Source organism: Corvus cornix, chromosome 1 (genome assembly GCF_000738735.6).
Source record: "Corvus cornix cornix isolate S_Up_H32 chromosome 1, ASM73873v5, whole genome shotgun sequence".
Lineage (NCBI taxonomy): Eukaryota > Metazoa > Chordata > Aves > Passeriformes > Corvidae > Corvus > Corvus cornix.
In genome coordinates this window covers 86205444-86231453 of record NC_046332.1, presented here as the reverse complement: position 1 = coordinate 86231453, position 26010 = coordinate 86205444, and the positions used below count along the sequence as shown (strand labels likewise).

At 39.3% G+C, this 26010-nt stretch overlaps 1 protein-coding gene across 2 annotated transcripts in view; it reads right to left on the bottom strand.

Annotated features, from left to right (window-relative positions):
• Positions 1-498: 498 nt before the first annotated feature.
• ATP10A (ATPase phospholipid transporting 10A (putative)) overlaps positions 499-26010 on the bottom strand; it is a 115524-nt gene continuing 90012 nt past the window's right edge. The window contains exons 11-21 of one of the 2 annotated variants that reach the window (XM_010394200.4): positions 22642-22745; positions 22344-22470; positions 19948-20132; positions 18286-18607; positions 16267-16343; positions 12787-12912; positions 8326-8526; positions 6114-6194; positions 5919-6023; positions 5387-5574; positions 499-4689 (exon numbers count right to left, since the gene is read on the bottom strand). In XM_010394200.4, coding sequence (XP_010392502.1) covers positions 3984-4689; positions 5387-5574; positions 5919-6023; positions 6114-6194; positions 8326-8526; positions 12787-12912; positions 16267-16343; positions 18286-18607; positions 19948-20132; positions 22344-22470; positions 22642-22745 — 2222 coding nt within the window. In that variant the 3' untranslated portion in view covers positions 499-3983. The other variant, XM_019282954.3, reaches the window with a different exon arrangement.

Sequence of the window (26010 nt, the reverse complement as noted above, 5' to 3'; positions counted from 1 at the left end):
CTAGTGCCCTGGAATATGTGTGAGATAAAATTTCTGAGACTAGAGAGCCAACCTGATAGAAGACTTCTGGCTGTTTCTAAAAGATCTTTATACATCCAGAAGGAATTTTTTAAATGGATAAATCACTGAGAAGCTGGTTCCCATAAATAAGACTAAGAAGTATGGAACACTGTGATGCTTAATTCAAAACTCTCTTCTTCTCAGTGATTAATTTCATCCGGACTACTTCAGCCAGCAACGTCAAGCAGACACAGAAGTGCTTGCAGAATTCATTGCAAATATTTCAGTGTACAGGGGGCTGTTGCTGGTAAAAGACCAAACATGGGTATTGTTTTAATTGCCTTGTGGAATCTTTTAATAAACAGTTGCATGCTTTTTGTGGATTAGTCTCATGAATTTAAAGCTTTGTTTTGCCTGATATAACAACTCCTCAATTGCACCAACAGGAATAACTTTACAAGTTTATTCTATTTTATTAAAATCAATGTATACAGCTTCAAAAAGAAATTAGTATTTATTTAGCTAAAAATTTTCAAATATTAATAGCAGCTTCAAAATGTTGACAAGCCCTAAAGCCCAGCAAGTAACATGCTTTGATGTGTTTGTCTTCTGGCAGCTGGAGAGAGAACTGATTTAAAATGTAAATAATTAGTTTGCTTAATATTTTCTTTCCAAATGTGAAACCTATTTGGGCTTTTTTTCCCCTCCAAACTGTGGTTTAAATTACATTTTATTTATATGATTTTACAATGTATCTCCCAAAAAAAAATGGAGACAACTTGCTTGCTGACATCCAGCTGACTTGGTTCTTGCCTTCAGGTAACTGGCTGTGCAGGTTTGGCACATGTTGGTCTCAATGTGGCACGTCCTCCTACCTATCTGTAGGCACACAAGCAACCCTGCTGAGGCCACTGCTACATTAAGGTCAGCAGGATTATTTGGTTTATTTAAGATTAAATTAATACATTTTTGAAGGATTGCTGCCATAATAAAGATATTTTATCTTTCAGTACAAAGGGGTTAATTACACCTTAGGTATTCCAAAATATATCTCTAAGGATTTTTTTTTTTTTTTATTTTACAAAAAATAGAGCAGTTATGGAGGCCTGATTCCCAGCTGGGGTTAGTCAGCTTGCAGGTATTGGAAAGGCTATGATGATTACAGCAGCTGAGGATTGAGATCTACAGTTTCCCTAAATATATGATGCAGATGTACAACTCACACTCACAGTGGCAACTTAACACATCTATCTGGCAGTGCATGAGCACCTCTCAGTCCCAAAGGAACCCTTCTATCCCTCTCCTACAGAAATAATCCTCGAAACACTGAAAGCACAACAACTAAACCAAATCTTGTACCGCAAAGGCATGGCCAGAGAGGAATTTAGGCTCTTTTTGAAAAAAGTAGTGTGAAGTACAGCTCTGAGCCAAAGCCCAGTGATGCTCCAGCCCTTTCTGCTGCCAGCAAATCCCACGAAAGCCTGTGGGACACCAACTCTGCTGTGAAAAGGTGCAGAGGAGTCAGTAAGTTCAGGAGATCCGCACCTGGCTCTTAGGGCTGCTGCAGTAACTGAGAGAGGGCACACGTGTGACATCGCTGGCAAGCTCCAGCTATGACCCCGTGACACTCTTAGACTGAATTTAACATCCTGCAAACCTATGAACTCTGCCCACCTGGTATCTGACACTGTGTCCTTCTGTGAGATCCTGTTTTACAAGCAGATGAAGGTTTCTAACCAGATGGCAACATTTACACATTTTGAAGTGTCATTTGATTTCTCCTCTGACATTAAAAGACACTGCATCTCCACACAGATGAGTATTTAGAACAGCAATCTCTGCACAGGATGTGTTAAATACAGCCAGCTAACCCTGCAAAAAAATTACCTGCAAAGTCATCCCAACAGTTACTATCAAGACCAAGAAGGCTGGTAGAACAATGAGAGATACCTGAACATGGAGGTATCTCCCCCAGCTAGAGACCTGTGCAAAGGAGGTTTCTACAGCTGAGCTGAGTTCTGCAGGCTCCCTTTCCAGTGAGTGGAGAGTGCTCTGAGGGCACGGGATCTGCCCTGCTTCAGAGGTGTGTATCAAGACTCACACTCCTGGCTTGTGTTGGCACCAACAGGGCAGAAGCCCACCTGCCTTTGTGGAAACCAAGTGGACACTTCGAATGCCCCATTTCCATCACAGTTATTATAGCAGAGAAATGCCAGCATGTTTTCAGCCAGTGACAAATGAGTCAATAACAGGCATGCTTTCCTCCACTAAAACCTATACATACAAACCAATGTTCCTCTTTAACTCAAGGGTAAAAGAAAGAAGTTCTGCTTCAGGTTCATTTTTTTCAAATCAATCATATGCTAAAAGCTGTTCACAGGAGACTACAATAGTGAGTCCCTAATGCCTTTTCCCTGTCCCTAGTCAATTCTAATCCCAAAATGCAGTTTAGTTACATGAGGATGTGTCATGTCTCATGAGGGTAACACATTTACAGGCTGACTGCTCTTACTTACATTGCTTTCATCTCTTCCTTTCATTGGCATTTTACAGTATCATATTATCAATTCAGCCTTTGGGAAAGAGGCCAGTGTATATAAATCTTTGAAAAAAAAAGATCCTGAGCGGATTAGCAAGTGACAGATGGTAGGCACTGTGTCTTACCACGCTGAGGCAATCCACATGGCAGGCAGGTTGCCAGGCACAGAGCATGGCACGAACAAGTTGTGGCCTTACACAACTGATGGCAAGAAATGCAAAGGCCATCTGAAAATCTGCAAAGAGGAAAAGAAGTGCAGCACATAGTGCATATGTGGTCATGGTGACCAGGTGTGAAAGAACCAAGCAGCGTTCCAAGGCTGGGATCCATCAGCCTGGCACAGGGTAGCCGCACACCCATGTACCAGTGGCAGTCTGGGATTTACAACCACGTGAGGTCAGCTCAGGCATAACCTCAGAAAGCAGTGCAGCTTCCTGCTTTTGGGACTGGATAGCCTGCTTTACACCAGGCTCAAATACCTCTGCTTAGCATGTACCCTCACAGCTGGTCATTTGGCTTCACCATCGCCAAGAACTCGATTTAACCTGGCTGAAACAACAGCAAAGGCATCTCACAAAATTCCTCTCTGTCAGTCCTTCACCCCACTAGCAAGCAGAACAGACCCCTTCAGTAACAGCACCTGTGATAGGGTTCCAGCACTGAAGATCACAGGCTTCCCCACCCAAACTCTACAGCAGACATGAGGCACCAGCTTTTTGCCACCAAATCCTTCCTTACAAACAAGCAGCAAGCTTTTTGTACAGCATGATGTAAGGCCATGCCCAGCCAAACGCCAGCTACTCCAAGGGAAGGGCTGAGTTACAGTTAATGCCAGACTGGGAAGTCACTTTGCAATACGGATGGTCATTTATTTATTGTTTTATCATGACACACCAAATGCTATGGCTGCAATATCAGAACAAGGTGTCATTTATAAAATATCAGTATTATTAATGTGGTGGTAAGATACTGTTAACATTTACAGAGAGGTGTATAATAATTCCATAGCTTTGCCTCAGTGACAAAACACCCTGGCAAGCAGATGATGGATGGAATACAGTGACTCTTTATTATCATGGTTTTTCCTCCTTGATTACTGAATTGCCTATAATGATATCAATAATTGTTGCTGAATCTAGTCCTTTCAAATATGGTAGATAGATCCTTTGCTTTTACAGTATGTGTCAGAATAAAAGAGAAGCATCTGAAAAATAAAGATAAGGCATTTTCTTACAAAATGAGATGAAAAAATAAAACAATATAAATGGAACTTTCAAGTGTTTCTTTTTATATTTAAAGCTCTTATTTCAATAAACTGTATTTAAACATTCTTAAATAATCATTTTGTACCTTTGATTTTCTGTTTCACCTTTGGAAACAAATAGAGTAATCTCACTATAAATGTGTGCAAATAGAAAATATATAAATATTTTTATGGCCCACGTCATAAAAAGGTGGTCTCGGAATTGTCATTTTTACAATGATCAGTTGGGGTTCCTTTCATTTTGCCCTGCAAGTTATTTGAGCTCTCTTCTTTTAAGCCTTTGAAGTCCACATGCAAAGAAGAGCCAAGCACACACATACTGTCCTGTGTTTCATTTTGTAAACTGCTGGATGACACCTGTAGAACAGTCCCAATGTGACTGAACAGTGGAGTTGATGTGATCCACTTCAACAAACTGAAGTCTGCTTGGTCAACTGCTGTGCTCCATGGGAATGTTGTTCCCACAGGCAACGACTCCACCTCTGAAGTGCCACATTGAACTTCATGAAATCCCACAGACCTTTCCAGACTACTGGCTGATGAGGGGAGCTTGTTTTCCTCATACAACACAGCACCCTGGGGAGAGGCAGCTGCAGTCTGATCTGTTTTCTGTTCTGCCTTTGTGTGCTCTTGGAAAAGTGACTCCCTTGTTTGAGGAGATGCTTGCAAAGGAGTGCTTTGGTTATTAGCCTTAGAACAATCACTAGCATTTGAGCCAAGGCTCGGTGAGAAGCTGTCTGCAAAGAGCCGTGTCTGACATGTTGTCTCCTTTACATTCAACTTGGTGAGAAGCTGGGTGCGAGTCTCTGGGGACAGTTTACTCAACTGGCGTCCAAGCTGAAGCTGGGTTGGGAATAGTGTTCCCTGGAGGGTTCTGTACAGGAATCTGCAAGAGGAAAATGGGCACGTGAAAAGAAAGGAAAGAAGGAAATACCAAATACGTTATTACGAGAAAATATCCAAGCCAAAAGTACAACACAGAAAAATAAGACAGTTCTATGTGCTGTTCTTATGCTCTACACAAGAAAGCTTGCAGATGGACAGCTCTGAATGCTGTGCTAATATTTTGATTAATAACTTAATTAAGCAGAGTGATAAATCTGACTCTTTAGCCAGTGATCCACCTTGTGATTACGCACAGTCTTTCATCTTTCCTGATGAGGAATCGAAGGCAAAGGCGGTAAGTCTGCAGAGCAAGCCTCCTACATCTAGAAATAGGCAAGTAGGTCCACAACGTACTATGAGAATTTCTGTACTGTGCTTTTTGTGTGAGGATGGACTGAATCTGGAAGCAATACAGAAAACCTCACAGGGCAGCAAACCTCTGCATGGCCAGGAGGTTTGACCAACAGTCTACAATTATCCCACTCCTGTGGCCTATGGTCAGGAGCTGTGGTCTGTTCCTGTGGTCAGAAGCACAGAATAGGTTTGACAACCTGACTTCATATAATCAGCTGCTGAAAGAAAGTGAGTTGGCTGGCAGGCAAAACAAAAGAGGGGGGGTGGAAAATGTTCTTGCTCTCCCAATCATATGCATAAAGTGCCTTTACATACAAGAAAAGATAGGAGAGAAGATACAGTACCTGGGCAGCAACGCAACAACTGGTGATATAATGCAAGCAAAATAGAACATAGGGTCTCCCATCAGCCTTTCCATAGTCCAGTAGGGATTGGATGGAGGATGGCAGACTGGGCAGGAAGCATTGTAAACCAGAGCCACAAAGAAAAATAAAATGATACTGAAGATGCAAGATGTCCAGTGAAGAAAAGTCTAGAACAGCAACCAAAAAAAGAACAAAAGTATAATTATTCTTTATATTCTGAGAAATTTGCTGTGACTTATTTAAATCAAAATTCCTTAATTTCTGGAGTCAAATCCATGCACAGCAAAAAGTTTAGAGCCTTGTATATTTATAAATTCTTATTATAAATACAACACTACAAAGCTGTTTGCAGATCATACTTTAAAACCTTCTCCATGTTTGTTTAAAATGCTTGCTAAAAGTAGAATGTGCTGAGGGAAAGAAGCAATCGTCTTATATTTTTGAAAGGAAGCACTAAGAGAAGAACTATGTATGTGCCAGTGAGTTTCTATGTAGGCTGTGGGTACCTTACCCAAGTTTTGGTTTCAATAGCCAAATGCAGGATGATGGTGAAAAGAGCTATTGTGGTGATGGGAGTTCCCCAGGAGAAGATGTCCACCTCCGAATCATAGTAAGTCTGTAAAAAGGAAGACAGAATTTAGCCCAAGCTGAGTTGCCAGTTCTCCTCCAAATGCTTGAAATAGAATGGCTTAAACCAAACACTTACAAAATAGGGGATGAAGAAGCAAACCAGGCTTTGATACATAGCATCAATCATGTTCATCCAAAACATGTGTGGTTGGTACTCCTGCATCATTAAAAAAAAAAAAAAAATTTAAGAAAATCAGATCACAATGAAGATCCTGGATATCTGCCAGGATAGGTATTTTGAGGGGCATATTTCAAGGTTTAAGGGCTTGGGGAAATAGCTTTGTAACTTTGCCAGTCATTTAGCTACCCTGGGGGACGAAGCATGAACAGTCTACCTGCAAGTCACTCTGTTCTGGGATGGAAGTCTTTTGCCTTATTTTTTTTTTTCCTGGCAGAGGGTGTAATTTGAGTCTGATGCTCAGGCCAGGAAACATTTATGGAGGTGCCCTATTTTATGCAACTACAGTCAGACAACTAATGAACATGAATAAATGGGTTCTACACCACATATGCACAGGGTATTTATTGGCAGAGAAGAGAAAACAGAAAATGCACATAAACTTAGAGAACATCCACAACAATGGTCTTTAGTGGAAATTCATGCAGTGATGTATGCTATAAATATGTATATACAACATATATACATACACACACATCTCTCTAAGTGTGTGCATAAAATTGCTTGCTAAAACCAGTATTAAACTAACATTTTGGTTTACAGAAATATACAATTGCAGGGGTATGTATGGTCATATAAGGGACCTAGAAACAAGGAAAAATAGTTTATAAATGGCAAAATATTTATACAATTTTGGTATATATTCTACATGTCCAACAACTGGGTTCATGAGGTCTTCTTCCCTTTGTGGAAAATATCATTGCAGACTAAAAATGGGAATTGCAAGATGCTTAGAAAGAATTATGGTGTTACTTGGCCTACTTCTGAACTAACATCTGCATCAGTTTGCTCAGAGGTGTTGTGGAATCTCCAGTGTTGGAGACATTCAGAATGGACTAGTTAAAGACTTGAGAAACCTCATCTAGGTTTGAAGCTGTTTGGACCAGAGGTCTGGATCAGATGGTCTCCAGAACCATCTAAACTATTCTATAATTCTATAGGCCCTGAATCTCTTTTTGAAAGAGATCCTACCTGAAACAGGATTTTTAAGTTTTTAAAATGCCTTTTTAGGTAACTATAAAGAGAATATCATCAATAGCTTTAAAAAAAACCTTAGAAGGATCTCTGGGCTTGTCTATGAGAAATAACTGTTCTGTGAACCTTGGAAACTTCTCAGTTTGAGAGCTGAAGACAGGCAGACATAACCTCCCAACAAGCCTTAAGGCACTGCAAGATTTCTATCACCCTAAAAATGTGCAAGAAAGGAAGGCATTAATATTACAGATCTTTCAAGTGTGATGCAGTGAAACAGAAGAAATGTAGAAAACAGAAAACAACAGATGAAAAAGACAGAATTTGGACTAATGGACTAAAGTAAGTTACACTAAAATTCTCCTTTCATCTTTCCAGGAGAGTATCTAGCAATGCCACTACATGTGTGGGGTACCAAATACAGGTGTACACTTGGAGGTAAAAAACACTTACTGTGTCCTCTCAGAAGACAGCTTTGTAAGATACTTTAAAGAAGACTTTTGCCTTCAAAACAACATCTCCATATAGATAATTCTGCTAAGCAGCAAGATTTTCCCACAGTACACAGTACCTGTAATTAACAGGAATGGTTTGGCTCCTGCAATTCCCTCTGTTTTCATTGTACAGTTCAAGCAGATGGGGACAAGGTGTTTTCAACAGGTATTTCAGCTGAATCTGTCATCTGTGACTACCTCTCTCAGAGACTAAGTTTATTGTGCTACTCCCAAGGCCATTTTCTCTTCTTTTTGTAAAGGGCTGGGGACTGAAGTTTTGAGTAAGTACTGTGAGGTTATTCTGTGAAAGCCCACACTAGCTACAAGGTGCAATCTGTTTCATTTTTGTGGTTGGTTGTGAGCCTGGACCATGAAGGAGGTGTTCAGTTTAGGCTGAATTAAATCATCCAGTGCTCTCTCCTGTCACGTATTAAAAATATGGCTGGTTGGGGTTTTGTTTGTTTGTTTGTCTTTTGCTTAGGTGTACTTTTGGCATTTTGACTCAGATAAGAAATATCACAAAATAATAACACTGACTTCTCAGACTGTATTTATCAGTCATCTACCCTTTGAGAGCAGGGCTGGTTTTCAGCTGAAACTAAAGATGTTCAGGAAAGAAATTACAGTAATCAAGAAGTTTTTACCTCCATATTCTGTCCGCTTTTATAAAGCTGAGGTACAGCAATTAACACTTCAGCTGGCACATCCTTATCCAGCACACCAGTAATCAGTTGTGGAAGAGAAGAGAAGAATAAATTAAAGAAGATCAGATACCACTGATCAATCATTGATGAGCCAGAGAACCCGCAGTAGAACTGGTACCAGAAGAGAAGGGCCACAAACATCTGAAACAGAACAAGCAATGCTGTAAATATAACAAGATAAGGAGGATCATCATCCCACTGCATTCCGAAACCTTTCTGATTCCAGTTCTGCAAGCACTTAATCTATGAAAGCTGAACACATGAGCAATCCTTCTGAGGATACCTACTCTTTAACTCACTTCCTGATGCATGGACCACTTGGCTAAGCTGCAAACATCTGGCACACCTGCAAGACTTTGTGCTGCTGGAACCTCAGATCTCAGGAATCACACAAAATTAACTTTCAGTTCAAGTGAAACACTGAGGTGCAATTTAGTTAACTGTAAAAAGCTCTCCCAACCACTACTGACCTCTAGGTAAGTAAGTACTGATGTCACAGCACTTACATGACAACTGGAAGAACAAGCATTTCCACAATAATACCCTCTGCTGGCTGGAAATGTTTCGGGACACTTTTCTGGTCTACAACAGATAAATGCAGAGGTTTTTTGCAAGACTAACATAAGACCAGCAGCAGCAGGGAAGGTGAAACTGTAAGGTCTAGAAAAGTTGTCTTACTATTCAGTCTTTGTGCTTTGACATCCAGCAAACTAGCAGTGCTGTAAAGATTCCTCAATCTCCCTTACTCTTCCGCTCTATGTAGAAATCAGCTACATACACAGCTGCAGAAGGGTTGTTCATCTACTTGGGTTGGAGTCCCCCAAAAAGAAATAAACCACACAACTTGTTTCTTCTACAAACCCAGAGGGCTCAGGAAAGGTGCTGATTTCAGACGTTGATGAAGGATTTGAGGCCTAGAAAAAGATGGCCAGCTTCCTAGAGAAGGAAATGAATTCCCAGGCTTGGTTCTCCTAAAACTACAATTTTTATTATGCTTTGTAAAGTGATTAAAACCAGAAAACTGTTGGACACTGCTGAGGGTTTCCCTCCTTTTAACCATGAAGATGGGAAATGACATGACCTCTTCTTTCATTTCCTCTTCTTTTTGTATTCTGTTCTCAAAAAGCTTTCAGCCAGATGGAGAATGTTAACCCTTCATGAATTTTAGATACACGGAGGAAAATACAGATCTGTTCTACCTGTGTGCCCAAATGTGGTTGAAAATTAAACATAGGAGGAAAAAAAGGTTATGGAGTGCTTAGTCAGTGAAAGCTGCTTTAAGGAGACTAAGCCTATCTCGTAAAGGGGAATTGCCACAGAGTAAGAGGTCAGTCCTGCAGTACACAAATGTACATATGTGTGTGTATATATATTTATACACATATATTTATACACATATATATACATAAAGTAGATATATGCTCAGGCAATGTTTACATCCTACATTGAAGTGGCTTGTGTATGAGCAGCAAATACACCTCACTGTTAGTGAGCCCATATTATAAATTAACCTAGGAAAAGTTAAATGGTAGTATTTTTGTAAGCATGACCTCTAAATTTGTTTCTGTAAATATATTTATCTGGCCCAAACAAGACTGAGTTACTAAAGCCTACCCTCTTCAGTACAGTTGTCTGGGACACGGCAATTTCCCAAACTGTACATATTTTGAAAATTATTTCTTTTCCACATCCAAAACCAAACAAAATTTCTTGAGTAATTTCTCAAAAAAGAAAATGAAACAAACATGTGAATTTAGATACTGTTTTCTTACTGTTTTAAAACAAAATGAAGCTAATCCTGGACCTATTAAATTTTCTCTCTAGAGCCTTGCTAACCTGTCTTGGAAACCATTTGGCTCTGGCGCAAATAGGCAGTTTGATGAAAATACAATCAGCTGAAAATCTTCCTACCACCTCTACTATGGGTCATAATAGTGCTGTTGAAGAAAGCTACACACATAAATGAAATTTCAGCAATCAAGCTTAAATCAGATTTTTTTCTCCTAAAAGTTTATTTTGTATTAAACAAGTTTTAAATTTTATTTCAAATGTTCTCTCTTGCCTCTGTGCATTACCCCTCTGAAAAAGACAAAACAAATTTACATAAACATTTTAAATAAAAAAGGTTTCCTTTCTTTCCCAGCTAGATTGATGCCATGAAGATTTTTGCCTTTTCTTTTATACCCCTGTTATACCTTTTACAACTTCTGTATTCCTAGTGCTTTTTGCCTACATTCTTGGACTTGTTTGTCAAGCTGAGACTAAACATTTTAGAAGCTTCGTAGCTGGGGATCAGTGTGCCCCAGACCCCAAGGTCCTCTCCAGAACACATTCTGTAAACCAAGATAGAACCATCCAGGGGAAGGCTCCTTGGGGAGGGGGGCTCACTTGAGCCTCTCATTGGGGAATCTTTGATAGATATGCTAATTAGTAAAACCTATAATGTTATACCCAATGTTGGGGGGGAGAAAGAGAGACACAGAGACACAGGGAAAGAGAGAGATAGGCTCGGTGGGGTGCATCTCGATGCATATGACCTGGTCGTGTACACCTAAGGATCCTTAAAAATAAATACCAAGGTAAAATCCCTTTTCCCCTTCTAACCATGTATGCCTCTTGATTTTAAGACCAGGAAAAGGCATCAAGATGAGACTGTTTTATAAATGTGGTCCCAGACAGAATGTCTCAGTGAATGAAGCATATGTCAAAAAAATGTTCAGTGCTGTCTTGCAGAGACAAAGTATAAAGGGAAGAAGATGAGCATGCTTGTGCAGGTAAAATTTTGTTTACATGAAATGCCTTTTCATCAAGCTCAGATATTTCCAGTCATGCTATGTTTTAGTTTGTATTTTACTTGCATTTTTCTCATCTCCACGAAGCCAAACATCTTCTTGGATAAGTCATTTGAGTTTCCAAATGGCTTTTGCAGCAACATGGAGTTTAAATTTTAAATTAGATAGGTTCTAGTAGAGAATGGAAAATTTCATAGTATGAGCAAATGGGGAAAAAAACATTTGAGGAAACAGAAAACTTGCAGAACATTTGCAGTGTAGCTATCTTGACTGTGGAGAATCATCCAGAATAGTCTCCTTGCAAAAGGTTCAGGTGCTCCTATCTTTCCATTTTTAACAATCTTTCCTTAAGGGCAGGCTCTGTGTCAGACATATTCATGTCTATATGCTGGATATCCAACTACAATTTTAGAGTCAGAAGCAACAAGTATTTCTCAGAAAGCTATGAAGGCTGCCAAAACACAGCCAACACAAAGAGATTTCTTCAGTTTCTAGCCTTGAGGCGGTAGCTTGTGAAAATGTCTAAAAATGGCATGAGAAATAATACTTGTAATCAAGGGCAGTTGTACCAAAGAAAATGGAAGATTTTACCCAAGCTGAACAAAAGCATCGGATGTATAAACAGCATCTCTGACTGCTGATTGCTGGAGTGTCTTATGTGCATTACTTTAATTTAAAAGATTAAAATTGGAAAGCAACTTTTAAAAAACTGAAACCCACTTTTTTTCTGATACTGGGGAAAAAATCCAGTCTCCTGCACACAGTTCATACATTGCCCTCTGGAGAAAACAGAGGTATGAGTGATCTAGCTGTCCTCTTCTGCCTGCTTCTTCATACACCTTACTCCCAAAGTGATCTGTAGCTGTTGCCAAGTGAGCAAATATATGTGCCTGCCAGGGAGTCCCACCCAGCTGGTGGTATTCTTGGTTGCCTTGTTAGGCTGTTTTCAATCAATCATCTTTGTACTCCAAGATCAATGCAAAGAGCCTTTGTTGAGGCCAAGGAGTTGAGTTGCCTCTGGCTCGATGCCCAGTACTGGATTGAGTCCTGTTTCATACACCAGGGAGGAAACACAGACCCGTCATCTGTTCTTTACCACTGTGTGCTTCCTTTCTAATGAACTCTTTTGATTAGTTGGAAGTGAGATAAATCAAGAAAAAAGCCTTCCCAGTCTCTGCATCTGAGATACAGAAAGGACTCGAATTATCTCAAGTCACTAGGAAATATGTACAATGATTCATAAACAATGATGAGATACAGTCAGGAAGAGAAAACACACTCAACTGCTACTTGGGACCAGTTCTGGATGTCTTTGGCATTGAAGACTTCTGTATCCAGCCAGCTAAATTCTGCAAAACTGCTCTATAAAGAAACTTTTCTTCAGCAGGGCTTGTTATTTGTGTTACCTAATTTGCACATTCAGCAGCACACTGTAGCTGTTATGGAGTGGGTCCCGTATTTCTGCAAATGGCAGCCAGCTGTCTTTCAGCTCCACAAATTTCTTTGCAGCTTATTTATAAACCATTTGAAGGCTGACCTAATGCTCACTTAGCACAAAATAAACCCTGGAAACATGTGGTGCCATAAAGCTGCCAAGTCAAACACTTACGGCATTTTTGTAGAAGAAATACAGCACCATGTTGGCGAGTCGGGAATAACACCAGTGGCCATGAACAAGCAAAAGCTTCTCCAAATGCCTGAACCTCGGGATTGCAAAGTCGCTTGCCATCACCGCCTTTAATGAAACAAAGGTTGGAATCATTATTGTAAAGCACCACTTCTAACACTAACAATGCATCTAGTCATCTTGTCAACTCCTACAGTCAGTGGAAGTTATACTTATGAAGAATGAAATTCATGACAGTGCTTATGAAATGCAGCTATTGCTGCATGGATTTGAAATACCCATGAGCAAATGCAGCAGCTTGGCAGGACATGCAAGACAACCCAGTCCTCACCCAGACGAGATTACAGCCTACACTGAAGATGGTGACAAGCAACAACAAAAAGCAAGAGGTGGGAGAATGGCTGGAAATTGCACTTGGACGAGCATGAAGGCTCAGGGTCCATGTATGAAGATCTTGGTGGCTGTAACATCCTTCTCTGTAAAAACTACAGTGTACTTACAGGGCAAAATCAATTTCCAGAGAATAAGATAAGAACAGCACAATTAAGTGGTTGCATCATAATTATTCGACTTCAAAAGACAAAACAATAAAAATATTAGTTTTAATTTTATTTGCAGACCTGGTTTATAAAGTTTACTTTGGCTGTCCTGAGATACCAATATTTTGATGGTTTTTTTAAATCGCACATTTTCTATAACTGTGTATGAGAAAAAAATCACACTAGATGAGAGTCCTCTGGGACTGTGCAGACTGTCAGATGACACTGACAAAATGAATCACACAGTTTCTCTCTAATTCTGACTAAATTTCAGGGTACTGTACATCTAGGTGAGACCTACTTGTGTTATCATGGTTGTTTCATGATTTTCCTTATGCCTAGGATCACACTAAGGTTTCAGTTAATATTATTTTACATTTAATTTTCTATTTTGGTATCACCTTTCTTCTCACAATTCAGTTCAGCAAAAACAGAAGGAAAAGTGGAAACCTCCAAAGGAGCAGTATCCTCCTTACACTCTGATGGCTATATTTTGTCTGTATTTTCAAATGAGAGACATATTTCCTTTTAAGATTTCCTAATTCTCTTTCTTGGTAAAACATCAAAAGGGCTCAGTTTTTCCCATGTAAGTGCTTGTAGAAGCTATCAAAATAAACTCTAAAACAGTATGCAAGAGAAGGTGTAAGAATGCATTGCAATTTAAGCAGTAGATATATATATAAGGACTGAGACACTTTTTAGTATGTTGACACATCCTAGGATTTCTCAGGTACTGAGACACACTTGTTATAATCTCCCTGCACAGAAGTCTGATTTGTCTTGCAGACATACAGCTATCTTGCAGTTTGAGGAGAACAGAGCTATGCAATGTCTGCTTCCTTGTCCTCCACCCCATCTCAGCCTATCCAATGTCAAAACAAAAACGTTAGCTTCATTTGTGCTTCTAACATAGTACTTCTCAGCACACTCTGAGAAGTGTCATGATTTTTTTCTTTTTTCATTCCATTTTTATGATGGTGAGAAACACAGAGAGAAAGATATGTTATCCAGTTACATTTGCATGTTTACTTAGTCTCAAAATAGCCCCTTGATTTTTCACATTTTACTTCTTTTTTTTCTTCCAGCTCCACATGCTTCCACAGAATGTGGTAAGAAAATAAATCAGACAGTATTGCTGTCTTAGACATCTAAATGCTCAACGCCTTCTGAGTACCTGCATGTGTACAAATCTGACAGTTGTTTATAGTAAAGAGGTCTGTGTGGTTCCTTAGGACTTGCAGGAAGGGAAGGGATCTATAAACATTTTCCACTCTGTTGAACTTTCATTTAGAAAAAAACAGGTAGTTTAATGAGTTAATGAGAAAATAGCTTTCAGACCTGAATACACTGCAAAAGCCAGGGGAATTTGAGGACTGGTTATTGTAAGTGTATGAGCTCAACTGAAAGTGGCATAAAGGGGCAAGGAGTCAAAAAAAAATCCTATGAGCAATGTATGTCTGCATTAGGAAAAAAATTGATCTGAATTAATACATAGATGACAAGAGCTTATTGGTAAGTTCATAAGAGGTGGTAAGACTGAAGAAGTTTGCAGCAGACTTTTTTGAACTGACAGGTTTGGAGGGGAGCCCACAAAACCAGTCTTCTCTGAGCTCTCTGAAGCTTGGACTGCCTGCAGAGTGACAATGCAGAAGTAATTTGAAGATTCATACACATTGAAAAGTGTATGATAAAGAAGAAAAATATCTACTGACTTTTCTCCAGTGACCTGTCCTAGCTTCTGCTGATCTGGAGTCAGAAAATGCATAAAGTTGATACCCAAGTTCATAGCTCACTTTAATTTTTGTTTCATAAGTTTGGGCGTTGACCCAAATAAATTACAGCATTCATGAAATCCCATGAAATAAAACTCTATAGCCAACTTGTGCACTGTGTGAAGGAGGCCTCTCTTCCCTTTTGAGCAAAACATCCAGCCAGTGTTGCAAAAAATGCAATTTGGGTCAGAGAACCACCCACGGGTAACCAAGTTAAGGAGCATGCTCATCTGCTCAGGTCCTCAGGATGGAAACACTTCCCACTTTCAAACAGAGCTATTTGACATATACTCAGCTACTCTCTTTTCTCATGCAATCAGCCCGCCCAAATACAAGGTAGGTTGTGGAAATGAGGTATCCTCCTCATTCTCTGTGTCTTACTGCCATGTCTGGTCCTAACACTGCAACTGATCTGCAGTAGCAGTAGAGGAGGCTGAGATAATACATACATCATTTCTGGGGATGAGAGAAGTGCCTCTTACACAGTGGAAAATGCAGTAATCATGGGTGGAACACATCCAGAAGACTACAAGGCAAGTACCCTCAATCTGCTATTCCCTGTGGCTGGAAATGTAGCCAGAACCAAAACTTACTATAAGGTGTAGGGAGCAGTGGTTCTGCAAAGGGCCACAATTTCTGTTTTGCTGTCTGAATAAGCTGAGTGAGTGAGATGTGTGGGTGGCTGGGCTAAGGGTCACCACCACATCATGCAAATAAGCTATGTCAGTCGTATTGGCTTGTGCAGCCACTCCACAGAAGTATACCCAAGGAATACAGGAGAGAGGAGAATAAAAGCCAGAATAAGATGAACCTTTATTTCCTAAATAATGCATAACTGAGATTTTTTTTCCTCCTGTAAACAAGCATTTAGCTAATTATTTCTTTAATCATATTCCTTAAAGGGATATGGTAAGTTCAATTTTCTGAGAAGGTAGAGTGTGTGTACATGCATCAGAGATCTGAGAACAACTGTGAGCTCAAACTCAGGTTGAAAGAACCCTTATAACACACAACTGGGACTCCTCAGCACAACTTGCTGCTTTTTCTTTATTTGTGCTGACTATCCAGAGGCAGTCTGAACAATCTGACCTATAGGAAGTGTCTGTTTCAACCCCTCATGGGAGTGCATCCGACTGGATGAGCAACATTACCTGCATGCCTTCTTGACCAGAGATCCCCACACCAACATCTGCCACTTGGATCATGCTGACATCATTAGCACCATCACCTAAAGATAACAGAATACAGTTTTGCTGTCACTAGTAGATCACCTACTTTTAGCAGCAACAAAACAAAGGAAAAACAGTTGTTGGTTGAGTATAGAGAGACATTTAGTAAGTGCTGGTTGGGTATAGTAAGGGAGATGTGCGGTAGAAAACGATACATCTATAGAACATAAGGTTCAAAGCTTGCAAAGTTTCCAAGACATTCAGATCTTTGTACACCTTTTAATTACAGGAAAGTAACAATAAAACAAATCCATCTCATTTTAGTTATACCTAAAATTCAGGTGTCAGGCCTGAACTGCACTAATAGTAAAACAGTGGAAGGCTGAGAATGAGCTTCCCAATACTTCTACTTCCTGATTAACAGTCTGCCTGCAATCAGGTATGACCAAGAATTAAATGTCCCAGAAGGCCTAAAGCCAGTGAAGATGTCTACACTTTAAAAATACTAAAAAAAGTTAAAAAGTAGATGAATGAAAGAAAAAGTCAAGAGAGTAGGGTTGACCAGTCCGAGATCTTTAATACACCGAAGACTGGTAGATTTAATTGGAATGGCTGCAGAGTCACCACCCACTACTCTGCTTCCAATCACGATACCACAAGTGATAGGTGCCGTAGACAGGATATCAGAATGAGGTATGTATCTACTTATTAACCTCAAATTTACAGCCAGTGTACTAGTGGAAAATGAAACTGTATTGGCTTATGACAACACGTAGTTTTAAACTTCAGTGGCTGAGGTGCACACCACATCTCACCAGTTTCCCTGGTGTTGGCACATGTAAAGAGTAGTATCCACTCACCAGACAAAGCTGATGTCTTTGTGAGTGTGTGACACAACCCTAAGTTAGCTCATGTTGGTTAAAAGGGAGGATGCATACAGCTAGGCTCTAAGCCAGAGCAGGAGCTTGAGCTCAACCCATAGGCTCAAGATACTCAGAAAGAGTGAAAATACAAGCTGCTCAGTCTCCACTAGTGTTTTTAAGCATTCTGGATAATTCAAGTTAACAAGCCAGATGTTCTTTACAACATATGCAAATGATTATGTCCACAGTCAATTAGCCAAAGATATAAATTCAGTGGGAGGGAGGCATATCTGGGCTAGATATATTGAGCATAAAGATTATGATAATCAGCATGTACTTGGTGATGTAGATGTCACACAAATCTGGCAATTATTATATGTACTTAGGGTTTCCCATGGGCAGGTCCCACCCACATATGTTCCAGCTATAATTAACCAATACAGGTAGATGAAAGCAAGTGTATTTATGACAGTGTATGCTGAAATCGTATCTTCTAATGAAACACGAACCTAAACTTGAAGCAGGGAAAGAAGAGCTGGATGACTTGTGTAAAAATCATAGAAACATGGAAGATTGTGTCAAATTTAAGACAGATCAACTGCCAAAGTCTCCCCTTTGCTAATTGAGTGATTAGGTGGGAAGAAGTGTAAGCGTTGGCATGATAGCAGTTGTAAATCCACTCTCTATAATGACAAGGCCAAGTCATAGCCTGTGCTGTATGGCTGACTTGTGATGATAAATACAGAACCTTGAGTTTAAGTATGATCAGATGAAATAGCAATAAGCACAAATTTTTTTTTGTGTAATACAGTGACTCCAAAATGGTGTTTTGCACAGCATCAGATAACCCAGCTCTTCACAGCTGTGTTCAGACATGTCAAAACCTCTTAGCATAACTGGTCCTGATCACCTAATTTCTGTAGGAAGAAATCCTAAATACTACTCCAGACTTCTATCCTGGTTTTGAGTAAATATGTTAGAATAAATATATTAGAATTGTCCAGCATGTTTTCAGACAAAACTGGAAGGCTGTTTCAGTTGTGAGGCAGCTGGGAGGGTCCTACTGCATGTCAAAAAAATCAAAATTTTCAAGACACAGTATACATCAGGGCAGGCTAGTTTAAACTGAGGTATTTACCTATTGCCAAGGTCATTGCTTTGAGTTTGTCTCTGACTAGTTTCACTACCATGCTCTTTTGGAGTGGGGTAGAGCGACAACACAGTACTGAACGGCATCGCTTGGCTAGTGCAAGAAATTTATCTTCTAGCATGGGTTCCAGGGCATAAGCTAGAGTCCTTCCATCAATCACTAGGCCCAAGCTGGAAAGCACAGAGGAAGAGGGTGGATAGAGAGGGGTGAACCCAACAGTCATGTTTCCAGTAGCTCCGTCTATTGTGTTGTTTGAAAATTTAGACTCTACGCATTGCAGACACTGCTCCAGCAAGACAGCACATGTCTCCTGAAAAAAAATTCAAAATACAAATGCTTGAGAGAAAAGAACATGTATTCAAAGGCTTCTGTTTGATATATGTTTAGGCATAACTAATATGGGGAATGCATTATTTGTTGCACTGTTAAAAGTTTTAATTTCTAATAATCTTCTTTTCTACTTGTTCTGAACACAATTCTTGCACAAGGTATGACAACAATAAAGAGTAGAAAGGCTTAAAATCTAATTCTTCTTTAACATGCACTTTTGTACGCTAAATTAATTTCTTTTAGCTCCTTCTCAGAATAACAGTGCTGGGAAATGATATATAATTGGTACCAGTTAACTATGGTGATGAACACCATGTATACGCCCACAACTCAGATCAAAGAGTTATGCATTGTTAAAGGCCAATTAAAGGTTATTTAAGCTGAAATCTCTCTCCTAGCCATACTCAGCTAGAAGATGTTACTGAGAATACATGAGCATTCAAAAAAAGTGCTATTGGTCTTACAGCAAAGTATGACTAAAAAGAAAACCCATGGAAAATTAATTTACCAATTCAGTTGATACACCCAACAATGGAAAATGCTGTTATCGTTTCTTCCTTTTTGAAAGAAATTGGAACTGAATACTGATGGCCTACCTCTCCTCTGCTGATCTGAAGTCCAATTTTATCACCCCATAAAAGGACTACAGCACTATCAGTCTGGTTCCTTGTATGTTAGACCGTATCAGTAAACTCTTTGCGACTGCTTGCAAAAAGTTGAGCACAGGAAAGATCAGTAATTCAGAAGGATTAGAAAAGCTCTGTTAGGAAGCAAGGCATTACTGTAGATGTAGTTTTCTGCCTCTCAGTGTTAGCATCGGAATTTAAATATTGCTTCTCTCTCCAGAGAAAAAGCCACCTGAGAAAACATGAATGACTGAGTTACCTAAATACTACATTTCAGTGGCTTAAATAAAGCACAAATTCTCAATAGGTTATCAATTGCTTTCTTTCTCAACATGTTTTAATAACAGGTTGCTTTTTAGACCTATTAGCGCCAATAAACAGAATTAGGGATGTTTTGAGAATGCATACCGAAGACAGTGATTTATGCTGCTATGGCATATTTTCATTCGTGGTGGAGTTCACTATACACAGTTACATGTTTTCAGTATGTTTATGATAGATGAGATTAAGGTTTAGAAGCATCACTCACTGAAAAGTATTCAAAGACATGTCCTACCTGAAAATTATAGATGAAGCAGGAAAAGAAGAAAAAAAAAAAGAGGAAAAGGAAAAAAGCCATCAAACTTTAAATTGTGCAAGTTGAAAACAGAGCAAAACTAGTTCATTAGTAAACTTGTACAGTGGATCTGCTTACTGGTGATTCAGCATTCAAAGTGATAATTTCTTCATCATGATCTAGTAGCTTGCAGGCATATGCAATATTAACAGCTGTTTCTTGCTTGTCTCCAGTAAGAACCCAAATCTGCAACCCAGCTTTGCGCAAGCGTGCAATGGTTTCTGGAACACCATCCTGCAAACGGTCCTCTATGCCAGTTGCACCTAAGTACACAAAAAAAACGCAAAATATTCCATATTAAATGAACACTTTAAATCTAATCTTAAAACCCAGAAGTTTTAAGATTAGATTTAAAAAAAACCAAACCCCAAAACAACCAGCAGTCACTTTTACCAGGAAACAGCTAAACTACCAATGCTTGCAAGATTTGGGCAGCTTTTTGGGGGTATTGAGGAAGAAGAAAGGAAAGTAGCTGTGGTAAACATTTGCATCAACAATAAACAACAAATCCAGAATTCAATATTTGAAAAGCAACCAGACGCCACTCCTAGTCCCAGAGGTTCACAAGGCTTATTGTCTCTATGCTCTATATCTGCATCATTTCTGCTCAATGTTGCTAGAGAAGGTATTGGTTCTTGGAGATCTTTTCAGTTCCTAAGGGTCTTAACTGCCTTTTCTCCACGAGAAGAGAGTGGGTCACAAGAAATTCTTCTCTTGAAGGGGAATAACAGCAGGACTGCATCTTGGCAACAGCATATTAGGCTGCAGACATGAACCTTTTTATGCCTTGTTGCTGCTCCTTGCTCTTGCAGAAAGACACTGGTGGCCAAATGAGATATAGCAGAGAATAAGTCATAAATCTGTTGACCATGATGTGAGAGTAAAATGTGTATTTTCATGCTTTCAATGCATCTTTCTACCTGTTTTTAAGAGACTGGGTATCTGTTTTACGCTTACATAAATCAGTTGACTGAGATGAGATTTTCATATATATGAAAAGTGGCAAAAAGCCACTCAGGACTAAGCTCAGTGTCACCATTGCTACATCAGTGCTCTACTGAATGTCAGAGAGTCTTCAGTGTGAGGAAATGCAAGCCCTGCTACTAGCAAATGAGGAAGTGACAGACAAGCAAGTTACCTGGAACAAGAAGAAAAACAAAATCAACTTTTCTCAGCTGATTATTACTCCTATGGTTGCTCCTTGAAAAAAACCCAATTAACAATAGAAGTCCACTTAAGTCTGAGCACCAGTCATTTACATGAAAACACATTCTTAGGGCAGTGTTGGGAAAGCTACTGCTATCCAAACAAAGAAAAATATATTCCAGACTAAATTTTTATTCCCACAACCTAATGATGACTGATCATTGCAAACTACAAACCACAGTATGAGCTTCTTGGGGAATGACTGAACTGATAGTTTACTGCTGGCCAGAGCTCACTTATTTGTCTAGCAGCTCAATTTCACTTTTTTTTTTTTCTCTTCACCTCAGACTGCAGGCAGAGCCAACAGGTACACCCATGGTGAGATCTTGATTACTCTGGGCTGAACTAGGCAACTCATGCCCCCTTTTTAAGTCAGGGGAGAGAACCAGACACTTCAAGGGCATGATTCACCTAATCCTAAAGTGGATATCTAAGTCAGACCAAATGAACTATATATTTTTTTGACTCTCCATTATATGTTATATATGTTATATGTTATATGGTTATATGTTGAGCCTTGGAGATCTGCAGTAAATTCATTAAAAATTGGGTGAGGTGGCTCTGTCTCCCAGAGACAAGCAGGCTGGCAATTAGTGAAGGTTGTTTTCTCCAACAGTGTTATGGCTGTCCCACTTTCTTTGCCAGAGAAAGTAGTTGGATGCATGGAGTACTAGTGTATATACGTACATTTTAGAATCTCAGTGCTTTCAACATCTCAACTCAAAAGACTATGACTTAGCTCTTGCAATGCTTTTTACATACACTGATTTTAACTGCAAACCCTTGCCACAGAATACACAGGCCCTGAGTGCATGTGCTGAACCTGATGTATATGAAAGTTGATGCCTCTCACAGATGCAGTTTATGAGCTTTGCTTTATGCATGTCTCTGGTGTCCCTGGAGTCACGGAAGTCTCTGACATGTTGAAGTGGCACTGAGCTAATGAAATTCTGTAGACAGCTTGGGCCAAATCCTCCTCTTGTTTAGAGCAGCAGTTCCCATTTATGATATTGTGTCAAATTCATCCCTGGTATTACTCCACTTATTTCACTAGTGATAAAATTATGGCAGGACCAAGGAAAACAGGGTGTCTTTTATGTTAATTATATCCCATTCCTTCGTGGTGCTGCACGACAGCCATGATAAAGTCCCACAGAAGCCAATTTCTATACTGTCAGAAACAATTTAAGGGAAAGAACGGATTTCATAGCCAAGCTTTCAGAATTTTTATTACATTTTAATTTCATGTCCAGCTCTCATTTCATTACCTAGCAGATGCAGATTCTTCTCTATCCGCAGTGCTGATTGAAACAGAAGTTCTTCACGATTTTCAATAGAGGATTCTGCTTCCAAATGAGTTTTTAACCAACAGCCATACTCTTCCTTGCTGAGAACCTATTACAAAGAGTATGTTAGGGCACAGTCAACATGATGCAAAGGCATTCATCCTTTACTGAATAAAATGAAAAAGAAGTTATGAATCAAGAACAATAAAATAATAAATACCTTCAGTAATCTTTGTCAAGACTCTGCTTAAAAGCAAACTAAAAGCCTGCATTTACTTACTCTTTTTGCAATACAGAGGGTGCGCAGCCCATCTACAGCATAAAGATTAAGGTAATTCTGGGTTTTGCTTCGGATTTTTTTTTGATGTTTGCCCCGAGGGTCATCTAGATAAGAATAAAAACATAAATTACTCATTGAAAAATAACAGCAGCTGAATTGCCTCAGAGAATAAAAACTTATATACAGTACTTACTGTACCAGCACTTTATAACTGATACTTTTAAAGAGCTGTTGATATTTCCTGGGAAACTGAAATAAAACATTCCATTAAAAAAAATTATCTTTTTGTTCTCTTTTCTGTCTTCTCTCTTCAAAAAAGTCACTGCGAATATACGTGAGAAAGACCTTTTTTTTTTTACTCCTTAAGTATTTCTTTTGCCTGAATATTTTGAGAAATCATGATAATCTTCACACCAAACAATGCTGTCAGAAATAGAAGTATGATTTTAAATACACTAGTAGCAAATGCTTTTCCGCTTCTCCACAGCTCATCATGTGCATAAAAACTACACTTAAAAATAGCACTCAGTTTTCCACCAAGGCTAGTATCTTGAAAGAAGTGGAAACAGTGCTCTGTTGTGTGTATCTAAGTGCATGAAGGTCCTTTTGTCTGTTAGTGCTGTACTGATACTTCCTCTGAGCCTGAATCAACACACCAAGTTCTGGGTATGACTGTGATTTCATTTAGAGGAGAATTAGCACTTGCAGACCTCACAGCTAGCTTTTACCTCAGATGCATCAGCAAAATTTCCACTTAGCTTTACCCTTCACTTAAAGCCATGTGTAACCACTCAAAACGAGGAGTGAGCATCTGTTTCTTTTCTCTCTTGAGCTGGGACTGGTGCAACGTGCTCACTCTGTGATCAACATAGAGTAATAAATATGATGGCAGCACGTTTTGTTCTATCTTATTACATGAAATGGTGTCTCCAAAAATTAAAAACAAGCAATAAACGCAGTTTTTTATTAGCTAGGATAAAGACAAGTTCATGAAAAAGGTACGGTAGTAGTAATATTAAGTAATATGAATTTCAAGGCTAGCACTAAAGTAAACGTACAAGCTGGTAAATTTTTAGATTGGAACCATTGAGTGAGAATGACTGGTACCTTCTGGCAGGTTTTCCTATTCCCTGATGTGATACACTTTTTTTTTACTAAAGTCTGAATATTTTCAGGGGATGTAGAATCGTTTCAGGATATAATTCTGTACTTGGAGCTGTTCTTAAGTGCAATATTTGAGTTACTGGTACTTACACAGTAACCAGTCACTGAGTCAGGTGACCACTCCTCACCAGAAGTCTGAGTACCTCAAGACTCAATTCAGCACTGAATGTGCTCACCTCTCATACTGAGAGCCTGTGGGCACTATACCATTATATTAAGCACTTAATACTGGTATATAAATTAGATGGCATAAGTATCTTACAGTTTATACTTTTCAGTGCCCATTTACCCGGTGTGCACTCATACTGAATTTGATCCTGCTATATGTTGACTGCATACATATATATATCTGTCTGGCTACACAGCATTCAGCACTTCCATATTTATACAGCAGCAGAGTATGTAACTGGGCATTCAGATGCTCCACCACAAACACATACATGGATTGATTTTGTCAAAATAAGGGAACTGTGAGTTTGGAATCCCAATATTCTGGTTTTTGTTCCATTTATCTCAACCATGTATCAGAACATTTTACTCACTGTAAAGCTATTTTTTCACCTTTAAAGACTTTTCTATCCTCTCTATGTCTGCAAAGCTGGGAGTATACATATGCAGTTGTTCCCAAGGGACTCTGTGAAGACTGTGGTATTCCCAACATGTGTTCATTTCAGTTCCATCTCTGATTAAGTTCATGTGGTGAATACTGACTGGTAGGAATATTCTCACGGGCCTGTCCATCTACCTATTAATACTACCTATGCAATCACTCTTTGTTTCAAAGGGACAATATAGATATATTATTCCCGAAGGACATCCCTACAAGTATTATTTGCAATTGGAAAGCCCTTTCTGACATTATATATGGAAGTATGCATACAAGGAACCACCAGCCTAATACAGTTTCACTTAGCTACTTTTCTATTAGGGTGTTATAACCTTTATGTCACATGTGACTTTGCTGCGTAATGTAAGAATTTTTTCTTCTGGGAGAAGTACTGCAGCAAATCTTCTTCGAGGCTTCTTGTATTAGTGAGTCATCTTTTTAACTTAAACAATAAAGCAGGTAAGCCTTCTTCCTAATTTATTGTGATACATTAACATTCTAGAGAAAAATGCCATATTTTTTGCATATCCCACATGAAATTGTCTTACGAGAGTAGCTATTTTAGTGGCTCACTGACTTCAAATGATGCAAACTTCAATAGCTGCTTAAACACATCAAAAGCTGTTTCTATCACTTTAAGGTTAAGTGGTGTTAATCACTTCAGAGCTGTCTGAATACCACAGGTGTTAATGCAGTAATCATAATGTCAAATGCTCATACCTCCTTCAATGAACAAAGACAGCAACTCTCTACAAGTAGAGATGTGCATTCTACAGAATTTCTGTGCAAATTCTCAGTTCCAGCATGTCGCTCTTCCACCAGCATACCAGTGACAGCTAAACCCCCTTGTATCTGTTCATGTGCCTCATCAGTCCTACCCTGAGATTTATCTTGTGCTCAGAAGCTAGAAGGGGGGAAGGAATCTCTTGCAGACAAAACCCAGTTGTGGAGATTCTTTTTAGCTGGGATGCAGTGTCTGCTCTGAGCAGTGTGACCACACGCACCATGCCAGTGAAAAAACAGCAAGGAAGTCTTCTCCAGAAGAAAGACAGAGAGCTAGTGGCCTTCTGCTTCTTCATTTCTTTCCATAATCTTGAGCTGCAGAAAGCCAGCACAGTCATTGTTTTCTCAATGACTTATGTTCACAGATCCTGTGTGAGCTGGGTACTGACTCAAACAGTAACTTTCTTATTTATGAACACAGTGACTGTTGAGATAATGTAAAAACAATACACTCTTGGGAATAATTTCAAGGCTTTTGGAAATCTGTTTGCTATCAGAATACACCAGGCTCCACAGTCTTAACTAGATATCCAAGCAGAGCAAATGGAGTCAATTCATAATCTTTTTAAATTTCAACGCTCATGACGATTTATACTTTTCTATGAGACACAAGGAAGCTAAAACATAATACTTCTGCTTCTGATTTTAAGCTGCTTCTCATGTCATATTCTAAAATACTCTTCCTCCAAAACAGGAATCTTTGGTTCATGTCATGTGATGTCTGAGCTGGGAGATTACAGACATGCCTTGATCCTTCAGTCTAAGGGCAAAAGTCTCAAGACACACACTTGACTAGCGTGCAGTTCACATGTCCC